Below are 17655 nucleotides of genomic sequence, written 5' to 3'. Positions count from 1 at the left end.
GGAAGTTTAATTATGTTCTATATTTTCGTAATAGACCCAACCTTTTACAACAGGCCCTTCTGAACCTGATCCTGTTGTCTAGATGGGCCAGGAATGCAGCCATTCAGTTGCACTGTCACTTCCTTTGTACTGCCATTATAAATTTTATAGATGTAAAGTTTCATAAATGAAATATGAAGTCTTAGGTTGAGAAAAGGTGTTTTTGACCTGAAGAATTGGGCAATCACGACATGTTCAGGTAGAAATTTAACTCAATGCTAAAAATTCTGAATTCTTAATGGTATATTGTGATAAATAATGAAGGCAACCTGCAAGCTCTTTTCATGAAGATGGTAGCACCCACTAGCATAGATCAAGTCAGGGGGTGCTGCGTTTTAATTGTGAATAGGTTTTATTTAGTTTTAAAACCTATTCACAATTAGCTGTTTATTTGTAATACCGTTAATATTCAATTCTATTTTAATATTTGTATGTTTGGGGGTTTTAAATTGTCTTGAATCAGTTTTACTGTAAGCTGCTATTTTGGAAAGAAAAAGCACCGTAATAATAATAATAATAATAATAATAATAATGGGATTCTCTCTCTCTCTCTCTCTCTCTCTCTCTCTCTGATCATTCGGATATGAATGATCTGAGTGTTATGTATGTTTATAGCATGCATAGGAATTGTTGTCCTCTAATTCTGTAGACTGTCTTTCATACTTATCTTCATTCTATGAAGTTCCTGACATTTTTAGTGCATAGAATCGTCTTAAAACACATTTCACTGATTGCAAAAGAAAATACTTCCCTGGAAAAATGGAAAATTTGTCCCATGGTGGGGCAATGAAGGATACGGACTAAATTTTCTCAGTTTCTTCTTCTATGAAACACATCTCAAGTGAACCCCTTACTATGTAAAGGGGTGATAGGTATTATCTGTGGGGTTGCATCCAGAAAATACTTTTATTGTGTAGTCATTCTACTTCAAACATGCAGTTTAGGAAGAGAGATTGAAATGAACTCTTCCACCTGTAACCTTCCTGAGTTTTCTCTGTGACATTTTAGTCTTTTTTCTTATGAAATAAGAAAAATTTAATAGTCATTCTACTTCAGACATGCAGTTTGGCAAGGGAGATCAAAATGGTGTCTTCCACCTTTAACCTGTCTTTGTTTCTTCTTTGACATTTTAAATTTTTTCCTTACCAAATAAGAAGAAAGGGAGAGGAAAAATAGAATAGTAATACAGTGGTTTACAGCTAGTACCATTTGAAGCCATGTGTCTGGATATATCCCCTGTTGAAGCAGTTTCACTGGCTATGGATCTGTTTCTCGTTCAGTGTAACCTATACGGGTTGGAGCCATACTATCAAAAAACTATCAAAAACCAGGAGAGAATGCCTCTAGAACATGGCCATATAGCCCGAAAAAACCTACAACAACCCAGTGATTCTAGCCATGAAAGCCTTCGACAATACAAACCTATAGCTCTTCATATGAACCTGCCCAAGTCTACAGTCTTCCAAGGGAGTGCTTTCTGGCAGTCACGTCACCTTCACAGACTCAGGACAGCAACTACTTTCTGGCTGCTCCCAACTTAGGGAATTCCCAGCAATGGGAGATTCAGCTGGCCTCCTCTCTGCTCTTTTTCCACCAGCAGACAGAAGCCATTCAATTCCTTTGGTCTTAAGCTTTTAACAGGTTTACTTTATTTTTATGTTACTATGCATTAAGTGTGCATTAACTGTTTTAAAGGTTTGGATTGGCTTTGTCTGTTTATTTCTTTTTACTTTTGTATTATATCATTTTAGCAACATTTTGTTTTAATTTGTGTTCTAAGGTGCCTTGAGTTCCATATGGGAAGGAAGGTTAGACATTAAATGAACAAATGTGTGCATGAATGAATGGATTGCAAGCTGTTTTAAACTTATTGATATGTCAGAGGAGCACCAAATACAGAACATGTGACAGAAATAATAGAAAAAGATGAAGACTAGACTGAAAGGTCCTTAAGATTTCCAAGATGAGGACCAAAAAACAGTGTGGCATAGTGAGTGGAACAAAAGTGAACTGGAATATTTATGAAACGAAATATTATAAAGAAGCATGTGTTGCTTAACAGATTTTTTTTTCTTTTGGCTCCTTATTGCTACTGTTGCTTCCCGTTCATTGGATAACATGTATGGAATTATTTTTAGATTACTATATTTAGATCAGAAGCCCCCAGTGGCACAGTGGGTTAAACCGCTGAGCTGCTGAGTTTGTTGACCGAAAGGTCGTAGGTTCGAATTTGGGGGGCAGTGTGAGCTTCCGCTGTCAGCCACAGCTTCTACCAACTTAGCAGTTTGAAAACATGCAAATGTGAGTATATCAATAGGCACCACTCCGGTAGGAAGGTACCAGCGCTCCATGTAGTCATGCTAGCCACATGACTGTGGAGGTATCTACGGACAGCGCCGGCTCTTTGGCTTAGAAATGGAGATGAGCACCAACCCCCAGAGTTGGACACAACTGAACTTAATGTCAGGGGAAAACCTTTACCTTTACTATATTTAGATCAATAGTTTCATTTTATAGCTTTGTTGAACTTGAAAGCTATTTTTGTTGAGATATATTTGCTTTAAATAAAAATGTATATTCTCATGATCAAGATCCCAACCTTTTTTTACTATGGACCACTTGACCAGGGACCTCTCTCCAACATTATTACCAAATGGGTTATGAATCAGTTTTTGGTCAACTTTAGATTAGGTTTGGTTATTTGCAGTGCCGAATCAGAAAATTGCATTGGATAGCTCTAGTTTCTGATACAGAACATATGCCACCCAAGGCGCTCCCGATTCCAGGCGCCACATGAAATGGCTCCACTCAGGGGGAGGGAGGAGGAGGAGAAGCAGCAGCAGTCAGGAGGCTTGTTGTCGCACCTTTTATGAGTAGTCAGCTTCTCCCCTCCTGACATCTCTGTTGCCTCAGCACTATAAGAGGGTTTCACAAGACCAGTAGCTCTCATTGACAACAGTGAGGCTGCAGACCATATTTTAGTTCTTGGGGACCACTGGTGGTCCATGGACCACAGATTGTGAACCACTGATGTAGAAGGAGGTGGGAAACAGGCCACATAATTCTTGGTTGTATTAGTTCAAACAAAGAGGAATGGTAGATCATATTTTGGAGTATTTGCCAACATCGTAAGTTTCTAGCATTCATACAGTGAGCAGATCAGAGATCATGTTTTCCTAATGCGCTTGCCATAAAATGGAAGGAAACATGACAGGAGAGGAACACACCATATATTACATCTATACAGGTGTATGTATATATGGAACCCCCTGATTTACAATCTGAAATGATCCCGTTCACAATTTTTAATATCATATCTTACCCCGTCAGTCTCTTTTGTGCACAGAAGGGAACTCCGAAGACTTTTTACAGCAAAGTGAAGTGTGTTTGTCTACTCAGAATTCACATTGCAGGTTTATAAAGGACTGCAGCCCATTTTTGTAGTACCCATGCTACTAATTCTGCTTTCTGTTTTATTCAGTGGGGTTCATAATGAACAACAAAAGCATTTAATGGTGCAATATTGATGTTAAGTGCTATCTTAAAATCAACCCAACTTTTGTGTTACAGATCTGTTTAAATTCTATAAATGTGTTTTCTTAAATATATATTCCTCTAACATTGTATATCTTTCTCTTTTTCTCTGCAGACCTTTGTAGTACTAAACAGAGGCAAAACACTCTTCCGATTTAGTGCCACGCCTGCCTTGTACATTTTAAGTCCTTTTAATCTGTTTAGGAGAATAGCTATTAAAATTTTGATACATTCATATCCTTTTATAGTGATATCTGCTGTTCCATTTTATAATCTTATTTCCTGTTTAGTGGGCTTTCTATGCTTATTTAAAAAGTATGAATTAAGTGTTTGACAAATTGTGCATAATCCTCTTTTATTCAGATTGTCAGGAATACCACCAATATATAATGATTCTAGCACAATATACCATGGTTTATTGTAATGACAATACTGTCCTACATCATTCCTCTTCTCCCTCTTCACCTTACATGCCCAGGTTCAGGGAATACCCCTTGAATTCATAAATCACACATTCCAGTGATGTCTGAAACTGGAAACAGTGGTTCCATTTGAGAATATGAAGACCAGTCTATCTTGGGGGGGGGGGCATCTCCACAGACCATTTCATATGGATTGAAGGCTTGATGTTTATGTGATGCATGCCATAAATGTGTGCAGCTCTTTAAAGGCTTTAAAGCAAGGTAGCCAAAGTTGGGGAATACTTTAGAATAGAGCTCTTAATATAAATCAGTTCACTTCAATGTAAATCACATTGCACAGTGAAAGTAATTAAAGGTTGTGGCACAATGCACATATGCATTATGGCAGGGGCAGCTGAAAAAATGCACATGGAATGGATACTCTTGGAACCCATTTGAGACTGACCTTTGCAGTACATATAAGCACCATCCAAGCCTTGAACCAAATCCATGACTTCCCATCATTTATAATACAGATATATAAGAATTTTTTTTAAAAATACACGTTTTTCCTCTCTGTCTACTTGGTACCTTAAAAAAAAAACAACACACACAGAGAGAGAAATTAAATCCTCAAACAAAACAAAACAACAAAAGAATTAGATCTAATGTTAAACTCTACACATTTCTGGATAATAATTAAAAATGACAAGAAGTTTTATTTTCACTTGACACAAAACACTGAAGCTGCTTCCTTTTCTGTTGTTAAGTGGACAGTGTAGATTTATTCTGGGTTTGTTATCAACAAAATCATAAAATTGACTTCAATAGTTTATCTCTGGTCGTAAATTAAAAACCTGTTATTATGGAGGTTGCTGCGGGTATTGTTATCAGACAAAATTCATTTAGACTCACTGGAAACTTAATGCATTTATTTTTGAAAACATTGGAATGCACATGTGATTTCTTGTTCTTCCTTGACCTTATTTCTACAGTATTTAGCATGATCATTATGTGCACTATTTTGACGAACTGTGTGTTCATGACTTTTAGTAACCCACCAGAATGGTCGAAACAGGTGGAGTAAGTATTAAGTTTGTTTTTACTATGTTCTAAATTTGTAATTATCATGCTTAATTCTTTAGCGAGAAATTGGCAATTTTTCAAACAACTGTGCCATATGTCTAAACTATGATAAAATGTCGATTTGTGTTATATGCAGATTCCTGTCTCTTGATATAGATTTCTTTATAGCAGCAGTTCTCAACCTATGGGTCCACAGATCTTTTGGCCTTCAACTTCCAGAAATCCTAACAGCTGGTAAACTGGCTGGATTTCTGGGAGTTATAGGCCCAAACACCTGAGCAACCACAGGTTGAGAACCACTGCCTCTGCAACTGCTGAACTCTAGCAGGAGGTGCTGTTGCTTACTTACCAATCGAAAGCAGAAAGACAATCGAGATGGTGAAGAAACAGCTGGAAGCGCAGAGCAGCCACCTCTTCATCATCTTAATTCCCTTTTTGCCTCCCCTTCCCACCAGTGAACAGCAGCAATCTTTCCCAGGAGTTGACAGGTGCCAAGGGGCAAGGCTAGAGAACAGTCCTCTGCACCCATGATAAAAGAGACATATTGGCACGTAAGCTAAAGTTACATACCCATATGTCACTAACAGGATGCCTCACATAGCTAAACCAACATCCCTTCCTGTTCCTCTTCAGGAAGACGTCAAGGCACAATGCCCCATAACCTGTGGTACATGTGCTGACATCTTGTTAGTGATTTACATGTGCATGAGTGTGCTTAGACATATACAATTTACTTTTTTGTGTACGCCACAGAGGACTAAAGTACAACTCCCATATCCATAGTAAATCTTATGGAAATGAAGGAGTTCTGATCCAAGAATACTACAAGGTTGTACTGGAGAACCTAGGAAATGCCTAGAAGACATATTTTGTTGGACATAGATAAATGAAACCACAGATGCAAGTCCCATGGATATGGGAGTTATACCAAATTCTCTTGCCCTTGTTTTATGTCTAAAGATCTATGGCTGGCGACTATCAATTCTGCAGAAGGATTGCTGCTGTTCCTTGTTACCAGAGGAAACACTGCCAGCCTCCTTCCCAGCCCTCTATTTCACCTCCAAACATACCAAACAAAGCCTCAGATGGCTGCCTCAAAGCTTTCCTTCTCTTCCTGGTTCCTGAAAGAGCCAACAAGTAGGCCTTGGAGGAGGAATTCCCAGCTCACCTCTCCAAAGTCCTCTCTTAGCTGCTTGAGGATCCAATCCAGAACGGAAGCAAGGGAAGGCTTTGAGGCCTCTTTCTGAGGCTTCATCTGGTAAATTGAGGGCAAATGGAGGTCAGGGAGGGGAGGCTGGCAGTGCCCCATCTACCCGTTCTGACTTGGGTCAGCATAGGTGGGTATTCAGCTGCCACCCCACCAAACTGATAAGGTTATGACTGGCTGTTTGGCCTCCATGTCAAGTGAAACTGACATTTCAAATGCTGATTTCACCGACATCTAAGGCCTGTGTGGAAACAGCCTGAAAGCCCACTCCTTTTTCTCCCTCAAACCATCTAATATGAGATCAGCTGCTGCTTTATGGCCAAAAATGTCTTTTTCCACATTGGTAATTAAGAGACAGTGGATGGATGTGGAACTGCACATATGGGTCTGTGTGTACATTTAAGACCCAGTGATTCCTTTCAGTTATGTAAAGCTCATTTTGTTAGCAGCTGTGCCTTTTAAAACCAGAAGAAGGATAGGATGGGATTTTTTTGTGTTGCACAAGCAAGAGGATGCAATAGCATATGAAAGAACCACAAGTGGCTTCGCAATCAGTACACAATCCCTTATACAACCACTTGTGGAATAATGTAATTTAATCCATCCTCAATAGTAGGTATAATCCATTCAGGTTACAAATGATTTAAGTCAATAGTGTTGTTCTAGTCGAATAAATGTTGCCCATTTAAATTATTTCTTAACATTTCAATTTATCAAATCCAAGCCAAAATCTTGTGAAGACCATTTCTGGTTTCTCAAATGGGAGAAACCAGAATGAGAATTTCAGACTTGTCTGTAAATACTTGTCTATGGACATTGCTACTGCTTTCTTCTACAATTATTCTTTGTTCCAACAGATATACATTCACTGGTATATATACATTTGAATCACTTGTGAAAATTATTGCAAGAGGCTTCTGCATAGACGGTTTTACTTTCCTCCGAGATGCATGGAACTGGCTAGACTTCAGTGTCATCATGATGGCGTAAGTTATGCACTCTATCCTATTCTTATGACAAATCTCTATGTGAGTGAAAGGAAATGGTGGTAGTGGTTTTTAAAAACCCAGGATAGTTGAATGTGCCAATCCCACCCACTTCTTTAATAATTGCAGATCAATCTGGGATAAATTCCCATTTTTGAAATGAAATTGTGATATCAGAGTGCAGGACTGAAGTTTGCAAAGCTCTTTCATCCGTATTCATAGATTTTGTACTGATGTCTGTTGACTGCCTTATATTGTATATTTATTCTAAACAACAGCAAAAAATGGAAAGTTGGTGAAAATGGCATAAACTTAGACCCCAGCTTTACCTCGGGACCCTTTTCTTAATATTTTTATAAGCTGTAATATGCAACAGATCAGCAAGGAGGAACAAACTTTCTGTAGGTAAAAAAGGCAGTTTTGAGCAGGAAGATAATTGAGCTACTTCATTCCATTTCTGTTTTGCAGCATAGATCTGTATGTATTGATTATGATAACTGACATACACCTGGGTGGGCAAAGGGCAGCACTTGGACTGCAGGCAGCTTCTGATTCCTCCAGGCTTCCTGGCCGGCCCTTTTCCTGGATGGGAATTAGAAGGAATTCTCTCTCTTGGAAGCCTTTAAGGGCTGCTATTCACTTCTCAATAGCAGAGCTTCCCTGCATTTTTTTAAATATCAGAAAATCCCTATTTTGAGGACAAGAAGTAAACATTCAGCCAAATCCAGCATTAGGTTTTGTTTTGCCATTTTGCGCAGTCCATGTGGCATTGGAAGGTCTCTGGAAGAGAAGGATGTCACTCTTGGACCCACCTCATTTGGGCAGACTGGCCTAAATGAGTCAACTGCAGTTGAGTGTGTAAACTGCCACATTTATCCAGAGAGAATCCACAGTTTCAATGCCTTTTTGATTGCACTATGTAACAAAATTTGATTTTTTTTCCCCTGTTCCTAGTGTGAATTTTTTATTCCTGTTTAATTGTGCAGTCCTTACATTAAAAGTAGTTGTTATATTCCAGAAACTTTGTTTTTGTGGCTGCCACAAACTATGTTGAACTGGTTGAGACTTGACGAGATATTCATCGAAAAATTATAGGAAAATGTGCTGCAGGATGTCTCTTCAGAAACAAAGTTTTTGCAGTTTAATAAACTTTTCCCATGTTTTTATGATAGACCCAATTAGGAAATTAGATTTATAACCCAGGAACAAAAATCGTATTACATAGTGTTACATTTCACTTTTGACTGATAGTAGCCATTTATGTATCAAATATATCACTTAATCCAATAGTAACCATTTTAAAAATAATCTAAGAGAGTGTATCAAACTAATGTATCTGTAGGTTTTTTAAGATAGTTATACATCTTGGTTTTGGAGACTATTATACTTCAGATTTATCATGAGATTGCACAGCTCATTAGAAAATACAGTAATCCTCAGTAAAGTGGGCGACACTGGGGAAAGAGGAAACTTCATTTCAGAGTAGATAGACCCGAGGAATCCACAACCATGAGTCTGTAAGACCTGAACAGGGCTGCCGATAACAGGGTGCCCTGGAGGTCCCTCATTCATAGCGTTAACATAAGTCAAAGCTCAGTGGCAGTTGACAACAAATCTGTTTTGACTTTTAATGCAATACTATTCCTTTCTATACAATTGAATTTCTATTGAATTCTAAAATACGAGAATGTAGGATTGTCTTGCTAAAGTACAAAAAAGAGAGGCTTCTATAGGTATGTAGGGGCTACTTTTTAGTAAATCTACATATTGTTTAATTTCAGGAGAAATAATGTATGTGCCCAACTCTTCTAAAATTTTGGCTGAATACTCAGCATCAGTTAGCTCATGCTGATATTTCTCTTGGGTGCTCCTATTTTTATATGTACATTATTAATCCAAGATTAGTGCATTTAATCTTATGATTTGGCACTTACTTCACTATAAGCTCAAACCACTAATTTTTTTTCCCGTTATGGCCTGCTCAGATCTAAGCTGGGGGAAATTGTATCTTCTGTAATCATGAACATTTTAGACAATGAATTAACAAATATGGATCACTGAAAGAAGGAAAAGAACAGAGATTCATAACAATAAATCATGTGTGCTCATCCAGATATGCACAGCCACAAAATTTAGTTCTGCAGATAATAATAATAATAATAATAATAATAATAATAATAATAATAATAATAATCTGCCTGTGACAAAGAACTGGTGGGATCACAAGCCGGAAAAAGTTACAGAGAATGAACACGTCAAACTCCTCTGGGACTTCTGAATTCAGACAGACAGAGTTTGGGAGGACAACACTCCTGACCTCACAATCCTGTTAAAAAACAAAGTATGGATTGTCAATGTTGCAATCCCAGGTGTTAGCAGAATTGAAGAGAAACAACTGGAAAAGCTGACACAATATGAAGATTTAAAGATCAAACTGCAAAGGCTCTGGCACAAGCCAGTCAAGGTGGTCTCAGTGGTAATCGGCACACTGGGTGCAGTGCATAAAGACCTTGGCCTGCACTTAAACACAATCAGCACTGACAAGATTACCATCTGCCAGCTGCAAAAGGCCACCTTACTGGGATCTGCACACATTATTCGCCAATATATCACACAGTCCTAGACAATTCGGAAGTATCTGACTTGTGATCGAATACAACAGCTAGCAGAGTGATCTTGTCTGCTGTGGACTCATCTTGTTGTGTTTCTTATTATTATTATTATTATTATTATTATTATTATTTGTATTTCCCCCTCTCTCCCCAAGGGGACTGCATCAAAGATGATGTTTTGGCATGAAGGTTTTTAAAAAAAAAAATTATAACTCTTGGCTATCTGAAAATTCCAGTTCTTTTCACTTGCCAAGTAATTTGAAGATAAATTAAGAAAGGTGTCAAATGTCAGCCCTATAGCAATACACAGGGCCATTTTAGTGAGTTTGGTTTTAAAACTCTCTGAACCAATCTTCATATATTTTCTTTTTTGTGGAACAGCCTTTAGTGGGATGAAGAAGGAGAAAACAAGGGAGCAGATTTAAAGCTCAATCTTGTGGAATATCATAATGGCATTTTTTAAAAAACAGAGTCAGCCTAAAACATGTTGGTGTCAGGGGCAGAAAATTCAAATGCCATCTCTCTTCCTCAGCGATGTAAAAATGGCTCTTACACATTACTCAGAAATCTGTCATTGCCAGAATCCTTCACCCTGCCTAACCATGCAGCAGCGGCATAGCCAATGACAACTCTTGCAGGCGGATAGGTTGTGCTTCAGTTGCTGCATTGATGCCCTAGGTAGGTGTCCCATGGAACAGCAGATTGTTCAAAGAGTCTGTCTACTCCATTAGGTATCCAGGATGCCTTGATTTCCTTCCTGCTTAAATAATAGATCAAGTGAGATTCTAAGCAAAAGATAATCATGTGGCGCCTTAAAGACTGACTAATATTTTATTGCCTAAGCTATAATGCAAAAAAACCCAAACTGTTAGTTTTTGCATTGCTACAACACTGTGTTTTTGCTGAAACAAGTTTAGGGGGTACCTTCCCCTTTGAGGAAAGTGATCCAATATATTTTTTCATGCATCTGAAAAAGTAGACATAGTCCACAAAGACTTATGCCACCATCTTCTTTCTCTCAGTTTTTAAGATGTAAAATATGCCTTTGCATACACATTTTTCCAGTTTAAACAAGTAGACATATGTTACGGTCATGCTATCCAAGGTTACCTGGAGATTCACAAATTGTATTTATAAATATCTTGATCTGTTGGTTTTTCTCATGTTACACATACTGAAATAGCCTCTGCTTTTTGTTTACTGTTTGCTGAAAATGTGGTTTACTGAAATATCCAAAACTTTGCCTATTTTCCCTGATTACTCTTACTCTGCCAGATTGCCTTTGACCTGGACCCACTTTTTCCCAGCTGTTGAATGTAGACCAGTGTGCATGGGTATGTTTGGGACCACTGGTAAAGAGGTTGCTTGTGCAATTATTACCACTGAACAGGAAGATAACTGAGATAATTTTTTTTAAAAACTGTGTTTTAAACTCAATTGCTACTCCTAATTAGAATAGATTAACTAAAATGGGATTTATATTAAATTGTGAAAAGTTCCCTTCTCAAAGGAATATACTGGTGTATTTTTACTATTCAGTACGTCGTGCAGTGGATCTATTCTAGTTGGAACTAGTAATTGGATTTGGCCTGTTTTATTTACATCTTGTTGCTCTCTTTTCTTCTGTTTCTTTTTAAATGCCATTTGAAAAGCACTTTCAATTTGGAGCGTTGCGTGCTTTTTTTTTCCTGAGCCAGGTAACCCCAATTGGTGCCATTAACTCTGGTTTAATTCTGCAGGTATATAACAGAGTTTGTAAACCTAGGCAATGTTTCAGCTCTGCGCACCTTCAGGGTACTGAGAGCTTTGAAAACTATTTCTGTAATTCCAGGTAAGGCAGTTGGTGTTAGGTGTTGGGTTGCAGGTCCCTGTGAGTGATGTATTGCTGTCTGTAGTTGTTGTTTTCTTCCCCATTCCACCTTTTTGGTGTGTGTTATTGTCATTGTGTCTCTTTGTGTGTGACCTCCCTCGTTGCAGATATGTCACAGAGTTTGTGGACCTTGGGAATGTGTCAGCCTTGAGAACTTTCAGAGTTCTCCGAGCTTTGAAAACTATCTCTGTCATTCCAGGTGAGAAATGCTTCTAACCAGTAAGCGTGAATATATTTTGCATTTCCAATCCCTTTGCCTATATTGCCTCTAACTCTGCCTTCCCACTCACTTGCCTTTTCAAAAATGGCACTGGAACATTTTTGATAGGCCTTCCATTCTGCATGAAGAGGCCACCATTAAAAAAAACAAGTGTAGTGGGACAATCTTTAATACAATCTAAGTATTTTAAGTGCTTGAAAGCATAAGAAATAACTTATGCTTTAGTGAAAGAATCCCCATGCTTGCTGGTTTCATCATTTTAAAACTTAGAAATGGCAGTTCTGATTGCCAGGCTTTCATGCTGTATAGGTTCTAGAAACTGAAAAGAGCTATGCCAATTTCCCTATATGAAACCAGAAGTGCTTGGAAGATCACTTCTGCTTTGAGGGAGGGGCATATGAAGACAACCTTTGTTACAGAGGAGAATGGCACTCCTTTGAGGCATGGAAGAAAGTGGTTTTCAATGGAGCATTTGATGGGAGGCCTCCAAAGCCTGAAATTGCTTTGGGTTAGCCCAAGGCCCACTCGCCACCACCCTCCAGTCCAGAACATTTCAGACAGGAAAGATGTTCTGTTCTAACTATACAATCACAAAATTTGCTTAAGAAAATGTATAAATACAGAATGTGTACAGGCAGTGCCCACGTTACAAACAAGATAAGTTCTGTAGGTTTCTTCTTAGGTTGAATTTGTATGTAAATTGGAACAGCTCCATCCACACAAATGCATTGGATAGGGAAGGGTTAACACCCCTGTGATGTTTGTTTTACTATCTGTGCCCCTGTTCAGAAGATTTCACTTCACTTTCTGTCCCTGTGAACATTGGATTTTGAAAATTTTTGACTTGTTGTGAAAACAAGGATTGGTGCTAAAGTTTCAGTGGAGACCCCTTTTCCCCATGACAACTCTTCTAGAAGTGAATTTCCTTTCTGAGGGGTAGATTTCTCTCACTTCCTATTATATCATCCCTGTTCTTAAGTATGAGTCATTTGTAAGCCAGATGTTTGTAACTTGGGGACTGCCTGGACTTTGTTTAGCCTTGAAATGTGAGTCCCATGCATGATGTTAACATTTCCCAGCCTTTGCTTGGGGTCTGGCTTATATGACCCAATCTTGCTTTACATTTGTTTATACATGCTAAATTCTGTGTGATCAATCTCTTTCCCATTCCCCCAAATGAATGTGTGAGGTGCAGTGTACACAATGCTCTTTTACTCCTTCACTGAAGGGGAAGGCTATTGTAATAGCCTGCCTTGCCCCTTTAACTCATAAGCATTGTGAATGATTGTTTTTTCCTCTGTTGTGTTAACACTTCTAGACCTGAAACAAGCATATACGTGAGCAGCGTTCAAAAAGACCCCTTGAGTCTTTAAAGATTACACTTGTTTTAAATGCATGTGTAAAAAAAAGTAGTGCCCTTTTTGAACTACAGCAAAGAGGTATTTGGAAATATGTGCGCCATATAAGTACAGTAATCAAAGAGCCAGAATTGGTTGTGACTCCCAGTGGAATATTTGCCTAGTTTATTGATGTGTGATTTGTGAAATGGCTAATGAGAGGCCTCTCCCGGGGGGATGCAGGGTGTTCAGATGAACTCACTCATCATCCATTTGAGGAGGGGAAGCTACATGCTTCCAACCCTTGCAGAGGGCTGTCCCAAGGCATATTGCTGCCTGAAGCAAAGGACATGATCACACTCTAGCCACCTATCTAACAGAACTATCTGACAGAACCAGCACTGTATAGGATGGCATTTACTGTGTAGACAGTACCAGGACTTAAAAGTTGAGGGAGACATGACTGCTCTTCCTGTACTGAATCAGCTTCGTCAGTCACAAACTGCTGCTGCAATTCAAGAAGCAACCTCTAGATTGCACATTACCTCCACATCCTGCCAGGTCTCCCATAAAATGTCCCATCCAAAAGTAATGGGACAATCATAGTATAGACCGGTCGTTTTAAAATGCCACATCAAGATTTTTGTAATTTTCCAACTTAGTTCAGCAAAATTAACAATGATTGAAAATTAATAGTAATTTATTCCATTTCATAGACCATAAAATACAGTATCTCCCTAAAATGAATAGACAAAACAGTGTTTTTTTAAACTATGCCACATGCAAGCAGAGAATTTTTGCACAGAACCATAGATAACTATGTTGATAATATTACTGTTAAACTATACCTTTCCCTTACTGTTTTTGGAAGATACAGACCCAAAAAGCTGTTTCAAAAATATTTAGAGTGAGTGAATTAAACAGTGGTAGGCTGCTATGAGTGTTATGGAAGTAACTCAGAGCCCTTCTAATATTTTTAATATTTTATATTTGTGTATTTTAAGTTGTATTGAAATGCTTTTAGAGTAAGCCGCTTTAAGTCTCCTTGTGGAGACAAAAAGCAGGATATAAATAATAACAATAATAATAATAATAATAATTATTATTATTATTATTATTATTATTATTATTATTCTGCACTTGACTAAATCCCAGGAGGAAAACCCAAAACCCACACTTTCCCGGGGGGGGGGGGGGAGGGAGAGAGGTGGCTAGATACATCGGAAAGCTTGAAATTGAAGGGACTTTTCACTCCTTTTAAGGAGCCCAGTACCTGTTTGCTGTGAAGTGGTCTCCTCCGGAACAAGAACAACACCAACACAAAGCTGTTCTTTCCAAATTGAAGGCTTTTTTTTTCTTCAGTTGCAGCAAAAGTGTAAACAGTACAAATACCAGGACAATACTCATAGCATGTACATCAATCTTTCTGTCTTAATCCAACATCCACCAACCACAAACTTGCACAAGATGACTACAACCTATATAAATAATCTTAGCACTGACCACCACACCCCAATTACAGTGACACATGTGGTTAGACCAGAGGCACTGATCTTGTTATCACTTACAGAGATGTTAAGTAACTTACAAATCCTGACACATTTCCCCAAAAAAAACTTACTTGAGGGGGCTACCAGCAACTCTCCTGTTGGGTGAAAATGACAGGGATTTTCCTTCCTCACCTCCTCATGTGTCATTTTTGCATATCAGGAGAGCTGCCAGGAGGCACCTTAAATAAGCTTTTTGGGGGGAATGGGTACCCGAAGAAGAACCCAGATCCCGAAGCACTGGATTGCAGAGCGCGTTGACCCCTGGGACTGTGGAAGCGGTCCTGGGAGTCAGTCCCCATAGGGCCGTCACCAGCTTGAGGTCCGGATGTTTCCACATGTTTAGTTAATCTGGAGCAAACTGGGATATCTTAGTTTTCTCTGGATTAATTACATTAGATTAGATATTCCTAATCAGTGTATACATCTGCAGTTAATGCAATTTGAAGCAGGAGGAGAACAGTTCAAGGGACAAAATCTGCCCCCTTGCTCTGGGACAGTGACCCACCCCCCAAATGAATGGGCAGACTTCTTTGCCCCTTTGACATAAAATTACACAGTGGTAGTGATCTTCTCAGTAACCATTGCTTCATTCAGACAGGGTAAGAAGAGTATATATCTTTCCAATAGGTGCATAACTTCATTTAATTACCTGAATTATCAGATTAATGGCTGTTCTAACCTCTGAAAGTCTGGAGCCAACTAAAGTATAGTACAATAAAATATGCTGATCCAAATCCTTGGTGATGGTGGCAGCTGACAGAAAAAGAGAGATCTATCGTATGATTTACAAATGCACCAGATGCTTAACATACTGACAGAGTTGCCACAATAATTGTACACTTTAATCTCTGAGGAAGGATCAAAAGGTGCTCTTGTTGCCACTTATAAAAACACTACTTATGGAGGAATAATCAGAAGGCTGGAGCAGAATGAGCACCTTTTCTGGGCTTTTAAAACTGGAGCCCTTTGGGAATGCTCAGAAGCAGTGCTGTTAATATCAATTACAACCGCATAAAAGCACCGAGGGACTCTAGGAAGAATAAGACTGAGGCCTCTGTGCCAGAAAATGGGTGAAATGCAGGAACTGGGAATAATAAAATGTGTCTGAAAATATTAAATCAAGGAGTAGATTGAAGGGAGCAAGAAATTAATAAGTCAGAACATGTAATGGCTCATTAAATGCCTTTAATGGGCATAAATTAAAGGAAAGGTGAGTGAGTTAAAAATATGGATTATGCTGGTGTATCAACTGGAAGAAAACATTGTAGTTTATTTTGGTGGAGAGGGTGCTGGCTATCAGATTTAGGATTGTGATATGTGGGGTCATATTTAAAAGCCACTCTTAAATGTGTCCCTAGACGTGAAGAATCTGCAGTCTATGGCAGTGATTCCCAACCTTTGGTCCTCCAAGTGTTTTGGACTCCAGCTCTCAGAAATCTAACAGCTGCTAGGAATTGTAGGAGATGAAATCCATAACATCTGGAGGACCAAAGGTTGGGTACAATAAATAAATAAATAAATGGTCTATGGCAGGGTTGGACAAAGTGTGGCACCAAGATCCCCCATAGATCAAAACAAAACAAAAAATCTCAGCTCAATTTTTTAAAATATATTTTTGTTTCAAAATGCTAAAAAAATAATTTCTACGAATGTGGAGTGTATTTCTATCACATTTTGAACCCTGTTGAATCCCCTATTTACCATTTTTTTCAAAAATATTTTTTTCCGCTTAAGATACCCCAAAATACTTTCTGTCGGCCAAGAAATGTCCCAAGACACGTCCCTCTTTGAGGACAAAAAATACCACCTTCAGGTATGGTGGGGCCTTCTAAATTCTCCTGGAGGCTAATGTGGCCCCTAGTCTTCCACAGTTGGCCACCCTTAGTCAAGGCAATACACTTTGAAATTTAGCCCAAGAAGTGCATTCAGAGGAAACATGCCCCTCACATTTCTCTTTGTATTTTTGCTAGAGCCTTGTAGACATATGATGGAGGCACTGTCACTGAGATTTACTTCCTCTTCTCCAGTATCTTGTTCCCTCAGGCCTAAGTAGATGTGATAATAGCAGTGGCAGAACCATTTAGTGGTCCTCAGCCACGCACTCATTTTCCCCTCTTTAGATTAGTTTATTTACATCCTTGTGCTTCATACTTTTAACAAAGATGATGTACATCTAAACAGATGGGTACACATCTGTGGACCTGACTGCAGCATCTTTTACTATGAGGAAGAGAAGGCTAATGTAAAGTTCATACTGGGGCAGTAGATGTGTTTGAACAATTTTTGTCTGTAATCACAAGAACAACAGCCAAACCCACCTTGTGGCTCTTTTGCACAACACAATTAATCACACCATGATTCCACTTTAACTACCAAAGCTCCATCCTATAATCTTGTGGGTTTTGCAGTTTCTGGCCCTACATAAACTGCAAATCCAAGTATCCCATGTTTGCTTTAATTGCCGACAGTTTTGACAATCGTGAATGATTCTGGAGAGGAGAATGAGTGAAAAAGCCGTCTTCATCTACATACATCCAATGCCCTTTCTCCTATAATATCTTTTCTGATCATAGATCTTAATTGTGTCAGAGTTAGAATACTGCACCTCATGAGTATTACAAGCAGCATCTGATTAATCTGACATCATGTGCTTTCCATCCCACCTCCACATAACCATCAACATAAACTTCATTGCACAAGAAAGCAACATTTTCAAGGATCCCAATATATTTCTGAATATCATTTCAAAGGTTATTTTGTAAAGTGTTTGTTCATCCCTTGAAAGTAATATTATACCTCAGATTTTTCGTGAA

General features: G+C 38.6%; 1 protein-coding gene across 1 annotated transcript in view; it reads left to right on the top strand.

The window, feature by feature from the left end:
• SCN8A (sodium voltage-gated channel alpha subunit 8) overlaps window positions 1-17655 on the top strand; it is a 104393-nt gene that overhangs the window by 36630 nt on the left and 50108 nt on the right. The window contains exons 3-6 of the mRNA XM_067463927.1: window positions 3689-3808; window positions 4969-5057; window positions 7125-7253; window positions 11843-11934. Of these exons, the coding sequence (XP_067320028.1) occupies window positions 3689-3808; window positions 4969-5057; window positions 7125-7253; window positions 11843-11934 (430 nt within the window). The remainder of the gene's footprint in view (window positions 1-3688; window positions 3809-4968; window positions 5058-7124; window positions 7254-11842; window positions 11935-17655) is intronic.

The sequence above is a fragment of the Anolis sagrei genome, chromosome 2, assembly GCF_037176765.1.
Source record: "Anolis sagrei isolate rAnoSag1 chromosome 2, rAnoSag1.mat, whole genome shotgun sequence".
NCBI lineage: Eukaryota > Metazoa > Chordata > Lepidosauria > Squamata > Dactyloidae > Anolis > Anolis sagrei.
This window is presented reverse-complemented; position numbering and strand designations above follow the sequence as displayed.